Source organism: Vigna angularis, chromosome 8 (genome assembly GCF_016808095.1).
Source record: "Vigna angularis cultivar LongXiaoDou No.4 chromosome 8, ASM1680809v1, whole genome shotgun sequence".
Taxonomy (NCBI): domain Eukaryota; kingdom Viridiplantae; phylum Streptophyta; class Magnoliopsida; order Fabales; family Fabaceae; genus Vigna; species Vigna angularis.
Genome location: NC_068977.1, coordinates 34554856 through 34576810, shown reverse-complemented (window position 1 = coordinate 34576810; position 21955 = coordinate 34554856). Strand labels below are relative to the sequence as shown.

At 31.2% G+C, this 21955-nt stretch overlaps 3 protein-coding genes across 3 annotated transcripts; 1 reads left to right on the top strand and 2 right to left on the bottom strand.

Moving 5' to 3' along the window:
- Positions 1-510: 510 nt before the first annotated feature.
- On the bottom strand, positions 511-12220 carry LOC108345857 (protein CASP). Its single transcript, XM_017584676.2, has 19 exons — positions 11969-12220; positions 11679-11789; positions 11201-11379; positions 10491-10640; positions 9590-9678; positions 8929-9038; positions 8666-8760; positions 6928-6983; positions 5753-5918; positions 5155-5247; positions 4931-5059; positions 4517-4636; positions 4265-4351; positions 3490-3597; positions 3217-3360; positions 3016-3117; positions 2388-2467; positions 869-961; positions 511-785 (listed from the first exon to the last, which is right to left on the bottom strand). The coding sequence occupies exons 1-19, from the start codon at positions 12069-12071 to the stop codon at positions 725-727; spliced, it is 2076 nt and encodes a 691-aa protein (XP_017440165.1). The 5' UTR covers positions 12072-12220; the 3' UTR covers positions 511-724.
- A 643-nt stretch (positions 12221-12863) lies between these two features.
- LOC108345464 (protein PLANT CADMIUM RESISTANCE 7) lies at positions 12864-13820 on the bottom strand. Its single transcript, XM_017584056.2, has 4 exons — positions 13657-13820; positions 13508-13579; positions 13194-13403; positions 12864-13104 (listed from the first exon to the last, which is right to left on the bottom strand). The coding sequence occupies exons 1-4, from the start codon at positions 13760-13762 to the stop codon at positions 13028-13030; spliced, it is 465 nt and encodes a 154-aa protein (XP_017439545.2). The 5' UTR covers positions 13763-13820; the 3' UTR covers positions 12864-13027.
- Positions 13821-18075: 4255 nt separating this feature from the next.
- LOC108344937 (probable 3-beta-hydroxysteroid-Delta(8),Delta(7)-isomerase) lies at positions 18076-20547 on the top strand. Its single transcript, XM_017583473.2, has 4 exons — positions 18076-18356; positions 19519-19662; positions 19767-19875; positions 20066-20547. Exons 1-4 carry the CDS (start codon positions 18203-18205, stop codon positions 20334-20336), a joined length of 678 nt encoding a protein of 225 aa, XP_017438962.1. The 5' UTR covers positions 18076-18202; the 3' UTR covers positions 20337-20547.
- Positions 20548-21955: the final 1408 nt, after the last annotated feature.

Below are 21955 nucleotides of genomic sequence, written 5' to 3'. Positions count from 1 at the left end.
TTAATTCTTTAATTTATTTAATGAAGTTTTTAACAATTTGATTGATAAAATTTATATGTATAAACAGTTACTGAAAATACATTTTTACAGAATTTATTAACTAATCCAATTAAGCATATCCCATAAAAATATTCTCTAATTAGAGTACTAGAGAATAGGTTTTTAAAATTAAACAATGTTGTATAACAATATTTTTTTCGCCAAAATAAATCACGTGACGGTGCATTGCTTTAAACGAGCAACGTGATTTACTAGTTTCTAACAATAACAAAAAATAGTTTCACTTACAAAATTCAATGACTTAAGAACTCATAATTAAAGCGAGTTCTTCTATAAATTCGTTAAATCTATATGCCAATTTTAAGACATAAATTTAAGAAAAGGAACTCATTAAAATGCATGCTCATAATTAATTGATAAGACAGTAAGTTAAAATTCGTTAATTTTCAGTCCACACTTCTTTCGTGGGCCCGTCAACAACGACTTTTATAGTGTTTTGCTATTGTCGTGTACAAGAAAAAAAAATCCTCTCTATTTCATTGCAACATTGTATAGAGTAAAACAACAGTCATATGTACAATACATTTGATATTTGAATATTGACAATATGTTATCGTTTTGTCTGCAAAAATAAAGTACACTGAAAAGAGGTTGCATTCCGACCACATGCACCGTTCAATTTGAGAAATCAATCACTGCAAAAGAAAACTGAGATGCATATCCACTACAGCCCACGTGGAAGATCAACGTTTTTCTCTCCAACAAGGAATTCCTCTGGGCCATTGCTGCAGGAAAAGAGAAGGGTAAGAGTGGCTGAAATCCATCTATAATAGTTATAACAGAGAAATTAGTCATCAGATCTTTTTACCTAAGATAACTGAGAGCAGACATTCGGTAGAGACAGGTGAAGACCAAGATATGCAATCCAATGGTATAAAAGAATGCGAAAGTTCGGGCGTACCTGCAAGTGGATTTTTTATCAATTAACTTATACGATACCAATTTCCTTAGTTTCAGCATGAGGATAACGATTAGACCAACTCTTATCTATATCATCAAGAAACCCTAGAAAAGGGTGAGTTGCTAAAATGTGTACAGAACATATTAAAGTTCAAGCTGAGGTGTCCAAAGTCTCAAAACATCAATTGTCAAATTCTGGGGTAATGACAAACCCGTTGATCAATTGATGATATAAGCATTAATCTTTTATATTATGGCCAAACTAACGATTAGTAACCAAGAGGTTAGAGAGTTTTTTACTATTTCCAGAGCAATCTTGTAGAAAGTGTGAAAGACAAGAATACCATTGAGGTAAATAGACTATAACATCATTAAAATAACATATATAAGGATGGCTGTGTCAAGAGTTGACCAGGGTAACCCTAAAAACTGAAACTTGGAACCAGTGGCGGAACTTGACCCAGAAATTTGAGGGAGCCAAAATAATTAAATTTACAATTTTATATTATATATAATTTTAATTTTCGTGTAAACACAAAAGACCATATACGACACCAACAAAATGCATAACGCTATCACATACCTTATATATATATAATAAACACACTAAATCGTTACAAATTTTCATTAACATTTTAATATAGAAAGTATAGATATATAAGTGGTTACGAAAAGCTTGGGGGAGCCATGGCTCCTCTCTAGCCACTCATAGCTCCACCCCTGTTTGGGTCAGTAGAAAGAGCATTGTTTTCGGCAGACAGAACCAGCAAGAAATTGGAGATTCGAAAAGCATGAAAGCTAAGCTTTTCCAAAATTAATGGTTGGCGAAAAAATTAAGACTTAAATATGCTTTCCTGTATACGACCGATTTTTATCTTGAATAAACAATAATTTTTTCCAAATTTTGATTTAAGTTCTTAGATGAAATATTAATTTTGTTCAATTCCTTGAAATATTTGTTAGATATATTATATCTTTTATCTTTTAGTTAGTTTTTAGATGAAATTAATTCCTCAATATTTTATTTATCACAACAATTGATATATTTTTCATTATGTGATGACGGAAAATGTTAATACAAGTAACAAAAGAAACTTACTCAAATCTTGTTACATGTTTGACAACTAAACAGTCACGTGGACCATGCAACTGATGAAAGAAACGAAAGAGACTTAACCAGAAACTTTGATTAAGTATTTAATTTGACGGAAAATTGGATACTCAACAAAAATCGGTTATATATTGAAGGGCCGTAACATATTTAAGCCAACAATTAATGATGAGTTATGAGCTTGCAAGTCAATGTATTAGAAGAATTGAGATTTTTTTTCTCTCCATATTTTGAAATCAAATAATAAATAATTTAAGCAAAAGAAGACAGGAGCATTGGATAATGTCAAAAATATTGTAGAAGCATTCAAACATACTTGTTACCGAGGAGAAAACGCCCACTGCTGAGTGTAATTCTGTCCCTGAATCCCAACTCCTTGTATCTTTGATCCCTTTCCTAATTAAATGAAAATAGATGAAGCAGTTCATAATTAAAATTTAATAACATTGATAATAGAACACAATAAAGATAACTTTTACATATTTCTAACCAAATCACTTCTTTCATCCAATCCCAATTTGCCCTCCCTTTTCTAGGTAAGGTTCAAAATGGGAAACGGAGATCTATGCATAAGGAGAATCCAGTGTTTAATAGATCCAATAAAGCAATAACAACTGTTTAAATGCATGTTTAACCAAGAAAGTTTAGATTTTCAATCAAGGACATAACAGGTATCTTCCCTGTGCCAAAGACTAGTCACGTACAATTTTTCAATACTAGTAATAATACACCTGAAAACTCAAGTTATTTCACAAACAGTTATAAAGAGGTCACGTTTGATGGCAGCAACAACCTTAAAATAGATAGAAAATTCATTCAAAGATTTTATTGTGTGGTTTTAGGCTTTTAGTTATCTTGGACAGATAGACACCAGAGCTTTAACAAGTGCGTATTTCATTAAGGTAGTGAAGCCATGACCCATTACATTAGCCAAGCTGGATCACCTTTTTCGAGAATGCGGCAAAAGGATTTATATCATCCTCATATATCTTCTTGTATTTTGATTCAACATCTGACGAGAAACCACTTTCAACATCTTCAGCATACTAAACAAAAATCACAAAAAAAAATCTCAAGTTCAGGGTAAAAGGTAAAAAATGATCTTGAAGAAAGAAACAAAATGATGCAAGCCCAATTTAGAAAACCTTTTTCGAACCCCTTGAAACCACTTTCTCAATATTATAATCTTGTACATAACGCATCTTCCCATATAGTTTGACATTATCAGCTTTACTCTTTTCCAGTTCCACTGTTAATATCCCGATCTTCTCCTTCAATTGCCTTATTTCCTATTAAAAGCGAAAATTTCACCCAGGTCAACACTTGTTACACTGCCATATCCATAATCTAAAATTTGGTTTAAATAATACTGGATAGAAAGAAATAAAATAAATGAGGTAATATCGATATATACATACCTCTTCCGTTTCTCGCAAGCGGTTCCTAAATCGATCTCTTTGATTACAAATCACTTTAAGCATTGAGCTCTGATCTTGGTCCAAGGATACTTGCCTCTGGTCTGTATTCTGATGAAAAAAGAGCCAATTTAAGAGTCCTTCAAATCTAATTTTAAAGCACTTCTACATGCAGAAGTATATTTGGGTGTGTGATTAATCAATCACTACTTATCCAGCAAAATATTTTTTCATTCTTTCCAAAATCTTAATCTTCTAGTTGCAAAAATAAACATTTGTACCTAAGTGCATCATTAAAAAAAATCAAAGAAAATAGATTGTATCATTAAACCATCTGTCTCAAAGCTTAAGCTGTAAAGAAAAAGTTAAATAATGGTGTACATCCCTTCAAAGCGTGCTAGCTTGAAGAACATCTAATGTTCATCTAAGTTTGAATGGAGAATGCGAATTATAAGAATCAATCTATCAATTGTCTAGTAAAAGAAGATTTCAACCACTCCATGAACTAGCTATCTCAAAAGACTTGTGATGAATTTTGCTAATATATCCTCCAAGAGATGCATCTGGAATTAGAATTATATTTATCCATTGTTAAGTACACTCAATTCCACTCCACCCAACAAATCATTGATTAAGCCTTTTTCATTAACCTAAAAAAAAGTAACAGTTGAGGCTGCGTCTATTTCCAATTTCTCAATGCATGACATTAGTTCTTTCAAGATTATTCTTTGAAAAGAAATAGAATCCAGAAAGAATGGAAGCACAAGAGAGGATCTACCTCAGAGGCCTCAGCCCCTCCCGCTTCTGAAAGATCCCAATCATCAAGGAAGTTCCCTTTACGATCTTTTGAATTGGAACTATATCCCTGTATCAAAAGAATTAAGTGCATTATAAAAATAATAAGCACAAAATTTTATCATAATTCACAAATGCATAAACAGACAAATAGAGATTAGAAAAAGAGAGCAATTCAAATTCTATTCAAAGTGGGGGATATGTAAAAGTGGTGGCAGAGACAATTATTCAAAACCTTCAATATGTCATCTTCCAACTTCTGTATCAATTTTTGTTGTTCATTAACCTTCGCCGTAAGCTCTGCTATCTTTTCTTCAGCTGTTTCCAGTAAAGATTTTTTCTCAGAAAGTGTGACCTGAAAATGGTAGAACTTCATCTGAATAATAAAAGTCTTTAATGCACAGCAACAACACTAGCTATCATCTTAAAGAACATCCTTCTACATAATATTGCTACTGAGTCCTTAACATGAACAATGCTCAAATGAAGGAAGTACAAAGAATCCTTTTGAAACTGGTCTTGTTTCTTCAAAAAAGGGACATTGCTATGGTAGTTGATCATTTATTTCACCCTAATTTTTTCAAAGTTTTCTCTGTTTATAGGGGCAGGAAGACTGGGCATCCCATTTCTAAATAAATCGCATTCTTACCTTCAACTGTGTTAGTTCATGTTCCATTTTACGGTTCTTATCCAGAAGAAGAAACTCCATCTTGCTCATCTCTTCCCCACTTGTAGCCACTTCCCAGTCTTCAGCTTCAATTGAATTATATCCCACTGCCTGCATGTATAGCTCACAAGGAGGTATAAAAATAGTGAAGTTACAAGAGGTAACCAAAATAATAAATAAGAAAATGCAAGAAACAATAACACCACCTGCAAAATTTTCACTTTCTTTCGCAAATCATCAACTGTTTTTTCTGTAGGCCTTGCTTGAAGTTCTTTCTTCATCTCCTCAAGGGCAGCCTCCTACATTAAGAAAAGGCAACAAAAAAGTGAGTTTGCTCCCAAAATAATTTAGAGACTCAAATTATCAGACATGTATTATAACTGCTCATACCATGAGATAATAGCTTTTGATAGACATAACAAATGCTTGTAAATCACGGTATCATACACAAACAAAGTTTCACAAAGGAAGAGCACTATCAAGTTGCATTTTTATATCTCAAATAATGGAAAAGAAATATTCATCATTAAAGTGAAAGTTCACAGACCTACATGCCAAACCACAATTTGAATTGAGAATTTTGTGACTGGAATAGTTAAAAAGTAGTTTCAGTGTCTCATGAACATGAAAAAACAAAACTATGTGCCATGAAATGATGCAGATGGAATTGCTAATATATTAACTGAAATGCATTTACTGTGGGACTTGTACCATTTGAAACATTATATTGGATCAAAATATATGCATATTCATAAACCACAATAACTTAAAATGCCTCCAAATATTTGCAAACCATAATATTACCTTTTCATTGAGCATTGCAGTAAGTTTCTTGACATCATTAATGTGTTCATCTCTTTCATTAGATAAGGTTGTTTCAATATTGTGTAGTTCCAAGTTCAATTCAGAGATTTGCTTTTCTTTGGCATTTAAAGAATTCTCAAGTGCACTAGTTGAGTCAAAACTATCACTGCAAAAATAAAAACAAACAATAATCTGAAGACTGTGATCCAGTGTAAAAGATAAGAAATTAGAAGAATTTGAGCAGTATCAACGAGTGAGTATGCATGAATGAATATAGGATCAGATGGACAGAAAGCGCAAATAACTCAAGTAGCTCTGCCCACTGAATGACTTTTTGTATGACTAATAGGTTGAGGGGTCCAGGTAATCGCTTCTGTTAACAGAAAGAGATAAAACCAAAGGTGAAGAAAGCAGTTTGCTTCACATGCCCTGCTCTGAATTTTATCAAGGGGGTTTGTTTTACAAGCTTTTAAGCTGAACAAAATAATTAAAATAATAACACATAAAGCTAAAAATACCAAATTAGAATGATAAGACTAACAGAAACAATGCTATATATCCAACAACTTCTGGTTTGTTGCTTAGCATATTCAGAGAATTGTGATAATTTTACTCATTTTGGAACAAGCAGCTTCAACTTTCACTTTGTTCCAAGAAATAGCAAATTGATCATAAAAATAAAACTGGACTTCTTGATGAAAATATGGATTTGAATAGTTTAAACTAGGTTTGCCTTTACTAATCATGTTTGGAAGAACGAAGACCAAATGATCTTTGGAGAAAATGCAGAGCAGAAATGTTACTGAACTTAGAAAGGACAGTAAAGATGGATCGTGTACTTACAACATATTGTTTTTGTTTAAGGTAAAACTTACATAAGGTTCAATAGCTGCTATTCTCCAATTAGAATAGGCACTTCACCTTGTTAAAATGTAGGGAAAGCTTTACATTGAAGAATTATACATAGTACCAAGGTGAAATTCCAATTCTAATTAGAGAACAGTACAAATCACATCCATAGAACTGTAACTTCTGTTCTTAATTTAGCTACCAATAAAAATAATGTTTATGTAGAATTTGGAAGTCAGAAACTTGAAATGCAGATAATATTGATTTTAGAAAAAAGAATAATAACATCAACAATAATAAATAGAAAACAAAGAGGACTGCCATACCTATTCTTAGAATCAGTACCTTCATGTGCTGTTTGTAACTGAGATCGGAGAAGCCCCTGCATAGACAAAGGAGTATCACAAGAATAAGCCGTAAGTCTGATTGAATGTAAAAAAGCATCAGCACTCAGCAGATTGAGACAATGAAACTCATCCAATTATCTTCCTCTTCCTCTCTACCCTTAATTGATGCCAAACAAGGGACCAATCCTTTTGTTCCCCTGTTCCTTCCTCTCCCATCCAAAGTTTGCATACCCAACAGAGCCTTAGTTATTTTAAGATTTGATCATGAGCTAGCAATAACTACCCTACATTAAAACCCAAGAAACCTAAACAAATAAAACTGTTCCTTCAGCATTACAATTACAAATTATATATAGCTTACAGTCAATGATAGCCTTAGCATATAATATAATGTAGTAATTCAATTCTTTATGCCTGGTGGGAAGAAAACTGTTAGTGAGATCAGAACAGTATAGAATATTGAGGGGTAGGCTGTAAAAATAACTTTAAAGTTGATCATAAAGGATATTAAATGTAAAAAAGAAAAGAATTTTCTTTTGAACTTTCGACAATAACAGCTAGCAACCCTTATAAGAGTTGGGATCTGTTTCGATGGTGAACAAAGAAGCCCAATCCAACAGGCCCAAAAGGGTCGTCTAGCAGAATCGTGGATCTGAATTGTGTTTATTATGGATAAAAGTATAACAGTGGTTCCAGAATATTATTATGATATTATGCAGCTGGCAACTTGCTAGGACAAATTCGGTTAGAATGAGGCATTGTATATAACCTGTGTACTCTAATATTATGAGATATGATGAATATAATCTGAGAATTCCTTCTCTTCTCTATTTTAGGAGGCTCCTCTGTCCTCAAATTCAGAGATCTTATTCCAATCAGGATCACTACAAGAAACAATTAATAGTTGAATAATCAAACACAAGGAATAGTTAAAGAAGGATTTAGTGTTAAGACGCCATCACCCTTGGTTACCAATATATTTTTTCTTTTCCCACTTTTGAGTATAGAAGGACTCTGATGGGAATGGGATTCAGAGCAAAGTAGTCACAGCAGTTATGGAATTAGTAAGAGTTGTTAATAGTAGCAAGTATCAGTTACAGAACCGGTTTATACGTTAGCATAAATAATAGGATGGGAATGAAAGGAGAAAGCATTGAGAAGTGTTGGTATTGGAAAGCAGAGAAATAGCTCAGATGTCAAAGCAAAAAAAGGGAACCCCTTTGTCAATGGGAAACCCTTAGAAGGAGATTCCTACCTTTCATTCTAGCCTTAAATTCTGCATTGTGGGTTTGTAAGAGACTCCCAGCTATGTAGTTAAGATGTATATGGAGCATGAATTGATTGCAGCAGTGACATATTTTTTGAAGGATAAAAGCAACAAACAATTACAACATAACAGAGCACCTAATGTGGAACAAAAAAGAATACAAAAAAACTCAAGCCTTATCTCACTAGGAAAAGTTTGCACCATGGACCAAACTCTGCCACTATGCTCTATAAAACCTATTACTAGGCTCTATAAAAGCTATTTTTTCAAAAGAACAATTAAATAGATCTAAAGGAAGTGCACAATACTATTTCATACCTTCTAAAACAAACAGAGAGAAAGCAGCAAAAATTGAAGAATTTTATCAAACGGGATAGATCCAAGGAAGTGCACCATACTATTTCATAACTTCTAAAACAAATAATTGAAATAAAAGTTTGTAAATTGCACCTTCTCTCTTTCTAAACTAAGAAGCATTGTTTGTGCACGCTCCACTTCATCCATTAGAAGTGTAACCTCCGATTGCTTAGCTGCCCTCTCTTCCTCTGTAGTTTTCAAGAACACAGGAGAATCATGGTCTTAATATTAGATAATATCAGGAGAATCACAGTCTTAACTCTTAATCCGCAGATTATAAAGTAATGAAAGAACCAATGTTACATTGATTCCAGTGAAGTATACAACTAAAATTGCAGTGAAAACTATTAGATTACCAGATTGGGCACGGAGTTCAAACAACTGGTTTTGGGCAATTTCATGCAATTTCTGCATATTAGAAACACTGTCTTTGGCATGCTGTAACTGGTCTTGTAGTGCTTGTTCCCTGCATACAAAAAAGAGATCATCATACTAGGTAAGCAATGCCAAAGCAGAGGACACTTCTGATACAGTAGTAATAGTCAGTCTGTACAGAACAAGAGGGACAAACTAATGGGAACCTAGGCATTTCATATTTGAATGTAGAAAAAGAGGAATAATTCCAAATAGCATAAACAGAACTCACAAAACATGGACTCTCCCTCACTCACAGAAAACTGAAAGCTAACGGAAAACGTACACACAGAAAGGAATAAAAAAAGAAAGTCAAGGTCATGCAAGAGACCTTAACATCCATCCAATCTCCCAATAGGTCCTTGCTTGCCCCTCCTTTCCCTGGCAGACCTTCTTATACTTCACACTCCTAACAAATTTTGTTTCTTCCTCCCACCTTGCCATGTGTACAAGTAGTACTTGGAGCCAGTGTTTATTTGGCTCACACATGGTGCCAATCCCATACTTCCCCTCTCTTTTTTCAATGGTCCCCTAATGCAGTTGTTGCATGTACTAAACTGCACAAACAAACAATTCTCCATAGCAGAAAAGATTGAAGGATACCTTTCTTTCAAAACTTCCAATGTTTTCTGGTTTTCTTCGGCCAGACTGCGTTGTTTAATCTCCACAATTTCTTTCACTTTCTCTTCCATCTAATTCACATAAATTCAAATGACTAATTAAAAATCATGAAAGAAAACTAGGTCTAATTTGTGATTGAAATTTAAAGATATTGGGGATCTAGAGCACTCCAATGATAGCAAATGTCGTAAAACCACAAGATATAAATATACAGATTGAAAGGAACTTTATCAATTTGATCGTAGGGAATTGAATTCAGTTATGTCAAGATAATAAACCGGTGTGGAACATGCAAATGCATCCCAAGTTCACTTGTTTGCACCATATATGCATAAAACAGGCATGAAACATGGAAATGCATCTCAAATTGACAAATTAGCAATTCATGAAAAATCTTTTTACTGAAAAATAGGGTACAAAATCAGCAACTTGGTAAGTCCTACTTTGCCCCTTTTCTAATAGATTTAAGGAAAGTTGTAGGATACAGTATTAGATAAAACACATGTAAAGCAATCTTTAGTCAATACTATACTTGAAGTTACAGTACACCTAAGTTTATTCATCCTTAAATTATTAAGAAATTAAATTAGACAAGGAACATGGTTAAGATTTAGAGATTTAATATATTAAAAACCATTGTTGTGCTTTCACCTAAAAGCTTAAGCTTTTGGGAGAGTTGTTTCATAACAGAAATGAAACAGGCAGTCAAAATAGGATCCCAAAAAACACACCAGTTGATAAAAGATTGGAAACAGGAGGCAACAAATAAAAGATTGGAAACAGGAGGCAACAAATAAAAGCATCAACAGTTATTTTCCGCAAGAAATGAAAGGAACTGTGACATTACGTAACCATATACAACAGTATCAGAAGCATTAATAACCTGTTGCTCTAATTGCCTATTTCTCTCCTCAAGTCTTCGTATTGTAGCCTGCTGATTTTTCAAGTGAGTTGCCTCTGTTCTGAACTCCTCAAGCTCAACTTTCATTTTCCGGTTTTCAGATTCAAGTTCAGATAACTTGAGATCTTGCTCCTGTACAATGAAAACATGTCAGAACATAAACAACCATATGTAAACATGGACATGGTTTTCCCTTCACACATAAAACATAAGTGCCAATGCACAAGAGCATTGTACCCACAAGTTAGCAAGCAATAAAAATGAAACTGTGTTTCATTGCATAATAAATTAATGATGAACACTTAAGTTGGTAATATTAAACATACAAACTAAGAAAGTATGGTTGCCAAACTCTCTGAATGTCAAAAGATGAAAATGCGTTAATTAAAGCAATAATGAGCAGAGCAAAAAAGAGATACTAGAAACAGAATAATGTCTCAGCATAGATTTCATGGCAAGGAAACACCGTTAAAGTTGCATGCATTCCAAGATGGAAGGAGTGCCCAGTGCTCATTGTTAAAAAAGCAATATTACATCAGTATATCTGGATCAGAGAATCATTCATTCATTATACATAACTAACTCAAGAATGTATATTTAATTCATCCAGTAACACTACACAAGTTCTTTCACGTACGAACACAATCAAAAATAAAAAGAACAAGGAACGTAAGCTAAATCCTAGAACTCACAGCAATCGATACAAGAGCTGGATAAGGATCGGGAGCTTCATAGAGCTTTTGATAGATGTTGAGAAAAGCATTTTCTCCAAACTTGGCTCTCTTAGTAAGATTATCAACCTCTTCCTGGTACCCCTTAAGCAAGGAATTGAACAAACTTAACTTATCCTCTGGAGAAGCCTTTTTGAAATCTGTAAGAAGCATAATATGTAGTTTCTCAGATACATATATTTACAGCACCAACAATAAACGACAAAAAAGAAAGAAAAAAAAACAGAGCATGAAAAAAGCAGATTGCAGCAGTGCTCCTTCCGTTGTTCCAATTTAGTGAAAACATGCCCTAAGATGTAAGTATACATTATCCAAGGTGAACTGTGAACTTTGAAGCTTAAATCAAATGCTGATTTCGTAGTAAAGGTCAATAATAATTCTATTAAATACATTTCTAGCACAATTCGGAAACAGAAACGAAAACACTAACTGCTCATACCTCTAGTGTTCTCTGCAAGCTTGCGTCGATTTTTCTGACTGTTCTCCTGATTCTCCGCAATTCGAAGCCCTTGCTCATCCAATACTGTTTTCTCCTTCTCCAACTCAAAATCTGAAAAGAAGAAAAATAAAGTCCCGAAACAATAGTAATTAAAACAATGCGGCAACGCATCATAGATTAGAGATAACCAAGTCAATTGCCGCGCACAGAAACACAGACTAAGAAGAAAGCTATGAATATTAATGGAAAACTGGAAAGAGCAAAACGTGGAAGTGAAGTTTCGATGATACCTTTCCAGAAGGCGGAGACGACGGAGATCGGAGAAGAGGATGGAGGAGCGGTGGATTTGTCCCTCTCGGGTCCGGATCCGGATCCACCTAATGGAGCCTCCATTTTGTGGTGCAGTGTCTGAATTGGTTGAAGAAATCGTGTGTACTTTCTTCTTCTCCTTTTCGTGTCTCGGTTTCGGGTTTTGTATTCGCCTAACCGGAAAACTTTTATGCGCGGTAATGTGGGATGAGAAAAACGGATCTGAATGTGTTGCAAAGTTAATTAAATTAAGTAATATTAGCTTAGATTAATTAATACCTTTTATTCAAGTTTTATTTGGTCAATAACCAGTGATTTAGCTGTGTTCATAATTTGTATCATTGTTATCAATTTTTTTCATTATCATGAGTAATTTTTACATTTACAGATGCAGTTTTGAAAGAGAAAGGTTCTTTCTTGTAATCGTTGGGCCGAGTCGGTACTCTGGGCTTTGGGCCCCCGCTGCTCAATTTTTGTTATTTGTTAATTTGTTTGTTTATTTATTTTAGGACAAACTTTTATGACTTAATAGTTAAATCTTGAATTCTTAGCGTTAGAGGTGAACTTAAAAAAATTAAAAAGGTTATTTCAGTAATAAGTAAAAAATATTTGATGATTAGAATATTTTTTTCAGAACTGTTTCCAACCTTTTAAAATGAATTTGAGATATTAAACTTTTTTACAAAATAAAAAAAATGGGATTTATTTCTAATTTTGAAGAGTAAAACCATTGATTTGTTGTGCTGAGAAATGGAAAAAGAAGAAAAGAATTGCCAAGACAATTTTATACAAAAAAAATAATATTTAATTCACAGTTTAATTAGATAAGTGCTTAAAAATACGTTTAATAACATTATTCTTTTGATTTTACTCACAAGACAAGAAACAATAAACACAACACAAAATCAAGGAAACACTTTACACAGGAGAAAGCCAACTACAGTTCTTTGAAGGAACAGCAGAAACAGATAATCAAGAAAAAGAAAAAAAGCAGAAAGAAGTAAGGTGTCCATGAATGGTAGAGTTGAGGAGATCAATATCTAACGAGTCATGGCTGATGCAACACGTGGAGCTTCCAGGTTAGCTTTTCTCATTCTTTCCTCGTTTGCCTTCCAACCTAGAAAAATACATATGCAACTAATTAGAGGACCTTGTCCAGAAACCAAATATGTGTGCGTAAGTTGTTGATTGAGTAATTATATATACCTAATGAGGGGTCAAGTCCACGGTTTTTAAGTTCCCTGTGCTCTTGGCAAATAGCACAAACTAAACAACAATAGTGAACGCAGCAATCTGAGTATGGTTCTTCAGGTAAGTTGTAGAGAGATCTTAGCTTGATTCTGAATTTGTATGAATATAAGCATCCCAATCCAAAACAGCCAAGCCCACAAAATATCAAACGTGCACTTGTAGCAGCTGCGATCAATATTTTCGACACATATTAGGAAACTAAGTAAAATATTCTTTTGACTATGAAGTAACTTCCAAGTGGAACCATTTAAAGATTTCAGTTTACTCACATGTTCTTCCTTGATCTATAATTTCCGCATTACGACCAAAGGCCAAACGAGGACAGCACCACGTAAAACAACCTTCATGAAAACAAATGGAAGAATGTTAATATAAAAGACATAGTAATAAAAAGACACGGTGTGAATAGAGAACTTACAATTTCCTTTGTCGTCAAAGCAATCGTATAAACCAGTTGTCCATTTCCCAGTTGGTGGAGCATTGCTGTTTCGTTGTTGTGCTCTCTCACCTTCTACCTCGTACATTTTGAAGCAGATATAGCAGACACAGAATATATTTATATATCAGATTAAGATTAGAAACTCTATGCAACTTTTTCCTAGTTCACTACATTATCTTGCATATATATAGCCACTGGAAAAGCTCCATTGATTCACACACTCTTATGGCCCTGTTGTTGTTTATCCTATCAGAAAAGAGTTGCATTATATATATATATATATGAGTTGTGTATATCTGTCTGTGATAAACTTTTCGAAATGCAAGGGTGGACTTAGAAATTCCACTACACTTTATTAAATCTAGCCATTAGTATATATACTGTTCTACTCACTTTAATATAAATTAGTTTATCTCTTGTCAAGCTGTTTAGCTATATATATTAGTTTAGAGTGGTTGCATATTCTTTCACAAGACCTAGTTTTGTTCTGCAAAACCAAGTTTATTCTGCCAAATTGTAAGCAAAGTCAATGGGTTTAAGAAGCTGTGAACAGTGATGGATATTAGCTGTGCATATATAATGTGTTCTTGCATGTCCGAATTTTTAAGCACTAAAATGGGGGGACATGACAACCTTAACTTCAGTGCCTAGAATAATTAATCGTTAAACAAAAAACATTTTTGTGCGACAGATGATATTCAAAGACTGGTAGAGTAAACTTGTTCGTGTAATCAACTCCGATGAATGATGTGCTGCTGGCAAATACAGAATAAGAATGAAAAAAGAAAACGGCCAATGACTTTGACTTCAATTGTATAAATAATTATACGAATTGTATATTAAGTTTGACAAAACATTTAATCTAAATTGTAGATGGAACTAAATTTGATAAGGTGATTTTTTAATCAATTTCAGTTTTTTATTATATTATTATATTAACATTTTAAAATAACTTATCTAAATATCCAACTTGTGTCTTATTATCTTACTCTGTGCACTTAATTTTTTTTTACAATTTATTAATTTAACTTATTCAGATTATTTCTTTATTGTTTTATTTTTTATTATAAATTTAATGTTCGATAATAGTTAAAAGGGTATTTAAAATATCAAATAAATTTAATAAAATTTGATTAAAAGAAATAAATTCATTAACTTTTAAAATTGGAAAAGTAAATTGGTCTAAAATTAAAAAAAAAAAAAGACTAATTTCAGTTTTCATTTAAAAGAACCAAAAATATATTTAACTCATATATTTTTATAAAGTATTGCTTACATAAGAATTAATTGTATTTTTTATTTGTAAAAATGATTTTAATTTTCATTTTTATTTCAGGACAAAAACATAATTCACCTTATTACAATGGGTCGGTTCGTTTCTACGGAAACTACTGTTTACACCAATTTACGAATACGGATTAAGAATAAAAATAGTGTTCGTTTTGATTGATTTGTGAGGAAATAAGAGCGAGAAAATGTGGGATTGCTTTATTCTTCGATCATTGCATGAAAGGTGTGATTTGGAGGGATTTATGAGAAATTCTCGTATCTACCCTCCCTTGCCAATTCACGTTGAGGTGTTAAACCCAGTGTTTCTCATCTTTAATAATAATAATAATAATAAATATAATAATAATATTAAATATAATAAAAATAATAATAATAATAATATTATTATTAAAATAAAAAAATATTAATAAAAAAATATATTAATAATAATAATTATTATTATTATTATTTCAATTTACTAAATTACTATTTTTATTACATTTTAAAAATTAATTTTTTTTCTCTTATAAATATTTTTAGAATTAAATATAAAATTAACAATTATCATTTTGTATTACTTTAATAACTAAGGGCATTTTGGTAATCTTTAATTTCTATCAATTAAACAAATTTTTTTATCTATCACATCAATCAAATCCTACTCTAATTCTCACAAACTTTACTTTCAAATCCACACTCAATTACCTCCAAATCCATTCAAATAAACAACAAAAAATTTATCCTCAAATTCATCCTCTCACTCTCCCCTAAATCATCTCCTCCAAGTGAACACAGCCTATAAATTTCAATATATAGACATACTAAAGAGTATGTAAGGCACATGAAGTCTCTTCATTTTGAAAGAGTTTAAACCTACCTTTAGGATAATATCCACATATCATAATTAATCTCGACAGTTTGATATTATAGTTATTATTTTTTATGATGATGTATTATTATGTTATTATTAACTATTATGTTATTATATATTTATTATAAGTACAATTAATGTTGATCTTATACATACAACTAATATTATCTAAAAAATACTTATTTAATAATCCCTGATACTGTTTACTATTTATAAAAGATTCAAACTTTTTTATAACTTGACAAGAGATTTTTGCAAGTGAATCTCTCTCTTTTAAGTTGCAAAAAATTTTATTTTAACTATTAAAAATATTCAAGTAAGATTTTATCACATGTACGTAAACCACGATTAAGATCCCACTAACATCATACCCTTTCCATAAAATTAACCATTTTTCTCACAAGAATACATTATAATTAACATAATTAATAATGATGCACCTAGAAAAACCCATGATCCGGTAAACAATATATTTGTGTGGGTACAGCAAAGCAAAGGGGGACTATTACACCTAATTAAGTATTCTCTTCTACTTTTTTCAGTTTATATTAGAAAAAAAAGTAATATCTAGAAAAAAAAAGTCTCTCAAAAATTATTCTAACTAATATCAAAGGAAAATTAACAACAAATTGTAATTTATAAAGTTCTCAACAAATTTTAAATAAAAGAAAACATGAATTTAAAAATATGAATATTTTCAAATTGTTATTTTTAAATGTAATTTAAACTTATTTAATTTTAAATAATTTAATTAATCTTAACAAATTATACAATTTCAAACTAATATCAGTCAAACCTTTAATAGACATATATTTGATATAAAAAATTTCAAATTTTAACTTTGAGGTAAAATTTGCAATCATCTATTTTTAGTAATTCAATTACTATCATAGATGTAGTTACATTTTTGTTTTAATTTTCTACTTAATCAACATATTTTCCAATTCATCCTATTTAAGATGTTAACTCAATTATAACATATAGGATAAACTACTCCGCTATTATTTTTGTAATTTCATTGTATAAAATATGAGTAGGGATTCATTTATTACAAAAGTAATTGAAATAAAATCATTGTTAATCTCAATCTTCCATGCATGAGTAGGACAATGATTAAACATAATTAATAAACATTACATTTTATAAAATTTTATAATTAATTTTGATGTTAAATCATTATGAAGTTTTACTTTATTTAAAGAATGTCTATAAATATTATAGAAATATAATTGATAATTTATTTGATACAAAAATAATAATTAAATAATAAATAATTTTAATATTGTTGTAGGGTTTCTTTTTCTTTTTAGTCGATTGTCTTTTATTTTAATATTGTTAAAAAATAAATGTGAAAAAAAAACTTAAATTATCTGAAAAAGCAACAAATTGAAATAAAAAAATAAACAGTCCAGTATATCAATTATTAAATAATCAAATTCTAAACATCTAAAGATTTTACAAAAAAGTAATTGAAATATAAAGTCGATACTTCGATTGAGTTTTTTTCTCTCACTTTGAAAACTTTTTGTAGCATTTATTTTTCAAATAAATATTTTTGCTTTCTTATAAAGACGTTAGAAATTCTAAAACATTTTTTTTTGTGTTTAAAAATGTAAACATAACAAATAAAAAAAGTATTTTTGTTTTTAGAAAATATGTTAGTTATATGAACTTATATTATTTTAATCAGCAACATTAATTATTACATATTTAAAATGAACATTTCCTAAACAATAATATAACTTTCTGTCTTCCTCTCTCATGAATTGTATCATATTAAATATCCTAATTCTCTATCATCTTTATTATTGTATACAACTTATTAAAACAATATTTCCTTCTTTTTCATTGTCAAACTAAAATATAATTGTTGTTAAAATAATAATAAAAGAAATTGTTTCAATTGATGTATATACTTCTTTCTTAAAATTTATACTCAATTATGATTTTTTTTACATGAAAAAAAATTATTCTTTGCATAACTATATACAGTATATATCTCACAATCTCGATTTTAAAAATAGTTATCTAAGCATATAATTTTTTACTGTTTTCTTATCAAGAGAGGAACTAAAATGATTATAATAATCTATTTTTACAATTTAAGAATTAAAGTATATGAAAACTGTAATTTTTTTTTAAAAAAATGCTATTAGTAAAAATATTTATTCACTATAATGAGTTTATTTATTTAAAAATATCTATAAAATATCATCGAAAATTCCAAATACAAATGTAGAAGATTGAATTAACGTAAGATGAAAGAAGTATTGTGTCACATCACATCCCTTATCTCCTTTCACACACTCTCTGTCCAACTCATCAGTCAACACTAAGCAGTCTCTATACCCATTGCGACGCCAGGAGAAGCAGAAGAAGAAGAAGATGGATCCATCCCTAGTCTCGCAGGGTCACCCCTATGTCCCACTCGATTTGCACCTACCCGATTACTCTCCCTGCTACCTTTCCATGTCCAACATTATCTCTGTCTTCGCCTTCTCCTCGTTGCTCATCGTCTCTCTCATCTGGATTTTCTCAGGTTTCAACACTTTCTTCCCACATTTTCAGAACCCATCATCTTATTTTAAACATTCTTATTTCAATTGTTTTCCTTCACAGATTTTAAATCTCTGTGTGGGGTGTGTGTCTGGTGAGGTTTTTGTCACCATGATGGGTCATTGTTTTTTTTAAATTAAAAACCCTTTGTTCGAAACATTTCATTTCGGCTAAAGTTTGTGTATTTAGTGTTGGTTGCTTTTCAAAATTTGATTTTGAGTGTTACTGAGAAACTGGGGGTTAGATATTTCACATGTTTCAAGTGCCACAATTGAAAAGATTGCTTTTTTACCCTCTTTTGATTTGAAGTAGTCAGGATTAAAATAATCTGTCAAGCATTTTCTTCTATGTTACCATTGCTGTATCTTCCAATCTTGATTTGCATCTTTCAAACATTTGCTTCTCTGTGCAGTGTCTTCCAATCTTGATTTGCATCTGTCAAACATTTACTTCTCTGTGCAGTGTCTTCCAATCTATTTGCATCTGTCAAATATTGCCTCTCTATCTTACCAATGTGCAGTGTCTTCAGTCAAACATTTGCTTCTCTATGTTACCAATGTGCAGTGTCTTCCAATCTATTTGCATCTGTCAAACATTGTTTCTCTCTGTTACGAATGTGCAGTGTCTCCCAAATTGAATAGATCTGTTTTCTTTTTTGTTTTCCAATCTTGATTTGCATTTGCTATGCTTCTGATTTATTGTTTAATAATGTGCTTTGGTATCAATATAATACAATCCAAAAGTAGTTGTTACCGGTTTACCATGTATTGTCTCTGAAACTAGTTATAGTCCTTTATTGTCAAACCCACTTTCGTAGTGGCTAACTGTGTAGTAGAACAAAATTATATGTGCTTTTGGTGGAGATTTACAATAAAAGTTTTATCTTAGTAATCCAAGTAATAAAGATCTGTCATGTAATTGGAGAACAGTACCAAATGCACTTAAAAAATTGCATCTAAGTTTTGTCCTGACCAACAAGGACATTGGAAAGTATAATGTATTGGAGAGTGAAATTGATATGAGTGGTATGTTTAGGATGTCCGTGCTTTCCACTATGATTGTTATTTGAATTTCTGTGATCAGGTTGTGGGAATGGTGGTAGTAGGTTTTCTGATTGTGTTTAGATGATTTTGTATTTTGTTCAGGAGGTCTTAAGAAAAGGAAAGTTGACAGAGTGCTGATGTGCTGGTGGGCCTTCACAGGTCTTACACACATGATTCTTGAGGGCTATTTTGTTTTCTCACCTGAGTTTTTCAAGGATAAGAGTGGCTTCTACCTGGCTGAAGTTTGTAAGTTTCTTTAGCATTTGTCAGAAATGTATACAAATTGAAATTTGGATTTCCCTTTAAGGTATTTGCATTCTTTTAGCTGATGGAAGTTTTCTAATGAACAGGGAAGGAATATAGCAAAGGGGATTCAAGGTATGCAGGAAGGGATGCAGGAGTAGTTACTGTTGAAGGAATAACAGCTGTTTTGGAGGGTCCAGCTAGCCTCCTAGCAGTGTAAGTTGAACCTAAAGAACAAAAGATTCTACTAAGATAACTATAGTTGTGACTCTGCCGATAGAGAATCTTCATTAACTGAGTGACTGATTTCTGTTTCCAATAACATCTAACAAGACAAACACCTGTTGCTGTAGTAAGTTTACATTGGATTGAATGTTTCATCTGCTCTTGTTTTTCATTTCTCCAGATATGCAATAGCTACGGGAAAGTCATACAGCTACATACTTCAGTTTGCCATTTCTTTGGGTCAATTATATGGAACGGCTGTCTATTACATCACAGCTATTTTGGAAGGTGATAATTTTTCTAGCAACACATTTTACTATTATGCATACTATATTGGAGCAAATTTCTCTTGGATTGTAATACCCTCTATCATTGCCGTCCGCTGTTGGAGGAAGATCTGTGCAGCATTTCGGCTTCAAGGAAGTCAGACAAAAAAGCCTAAAGCTCATTGATGCAGACATTTAGTTTTAGGATATCATTGTTGTATGAATTATGTGAATCGATTCTCTTGAACTACACGTGTAATTTGAGGAGGTGATGTTTTATGTTTTGAACAACTATTTCTGAAACATTGGTGTGAATTGTTTGGTGGTACATGGCAACACATAGACACTTGTGTAATTTTTATTTAGAATTTGATAGTGTTTAAATTTGGGTACTCTATTTATTTCTTAACATTAAAAAGTATACAAAACATTTAATCAGATCGCACATCAAGAAATCCTGGTCTTCATTCAACAATCTCAAGCTTCCCATGGAGATGCTAGTCTTTAAGAAATTACATATATGCATTAGTTTTGAGTAATTTTATCAGATTCCTTAAGAGTGCCTGCTAGTATACTTTTTCTTTTTTTTCAAGATTCTCCATTTTTTTCACTTATATTTCTTTTGTCTGCAGAGAAACTCACTGCTGACGATTCAAAACTGATATTGTTTGTTGTAAAAGTGGTTTGTTTGTACTTGATTTTTGGTTTCAATTTCTATTAAAGTGGAAAATCTGTCAGTTTGTTTGATTTTGGTCCATCAATTTCTATTAATGTAAATCTATAATTTATTGATTAAAAAATAATCTGTAAAAAAGTTGAGAGTAAAAGTAATTTAAGTTATTGTTGAAGTAAATCAATCCCTAGTATATATATTAATAATATTATTTTGTATTTGAATATCTTACTAAAAGATATTAGGTAAAGTATTTCAATATATTATAACATTCTATATATTTAATATTTTAATAATAATCTAATAAAAATTAACAAGTAACGGAATAAATATTAATAAAAATATATACACACTATCCTCAAAACGTGCATAGGGCATAATCAAAAGAGAAACAATATACCTAAATAAATTACAAAAAAAACAAATAAAGCAACTACAAAATATACCCTAAATACAAAGCAAACATATGGATTAAAGTGAATTGATATCCTATTTTTAAAACTTTCAAATGTTAGGTGAAATTCAATGCTATTTTCAAAGCTTTCAAATGTTAGGTTTAATTCAGCACATCATATGTAGAAAAAAAAAGAGTTAATCATAGAGCCATTGATTAATTCTGTTTCATGTTGTATATTTTCAATAAGATAAAATAAAAAATAAAAAGAAAGAAAAGTGGATTACGTAGCTTATATATATAAGTGAAAAAACACATGTGGGATGTCGATCTAAACATGCTATTTGTTCTGGTCCCATGTATTTTCACATCGAAAGTTTGAATATGATGTGAAACTTAAAATAATTTCAAGTTTCTTTTTCCCCTTTGATATCTTATTTTTTATTTTTAATTTAGTTTTTATTTTATTTTAAAAAAATTAATATAACTTTTTTTCATGAAATTGGTATTAACAGTTTTGAAATTGATTTTTCCAATCCTTCAATCTCTATTATTACTCATTACACCTTCAGGTTACCTTCCAAAATCCTATTAAAACTAAATTCAACCACCCAAACCCACCCTATTAAAAGTACCATTTATTTGCGGTTGTTTTGAGCATAACAATAAAGAATGAAAAAGTTATATTTACTTTTATTATTAAAATTTTATTATTATTTTTATTAAAGAAAGTACACA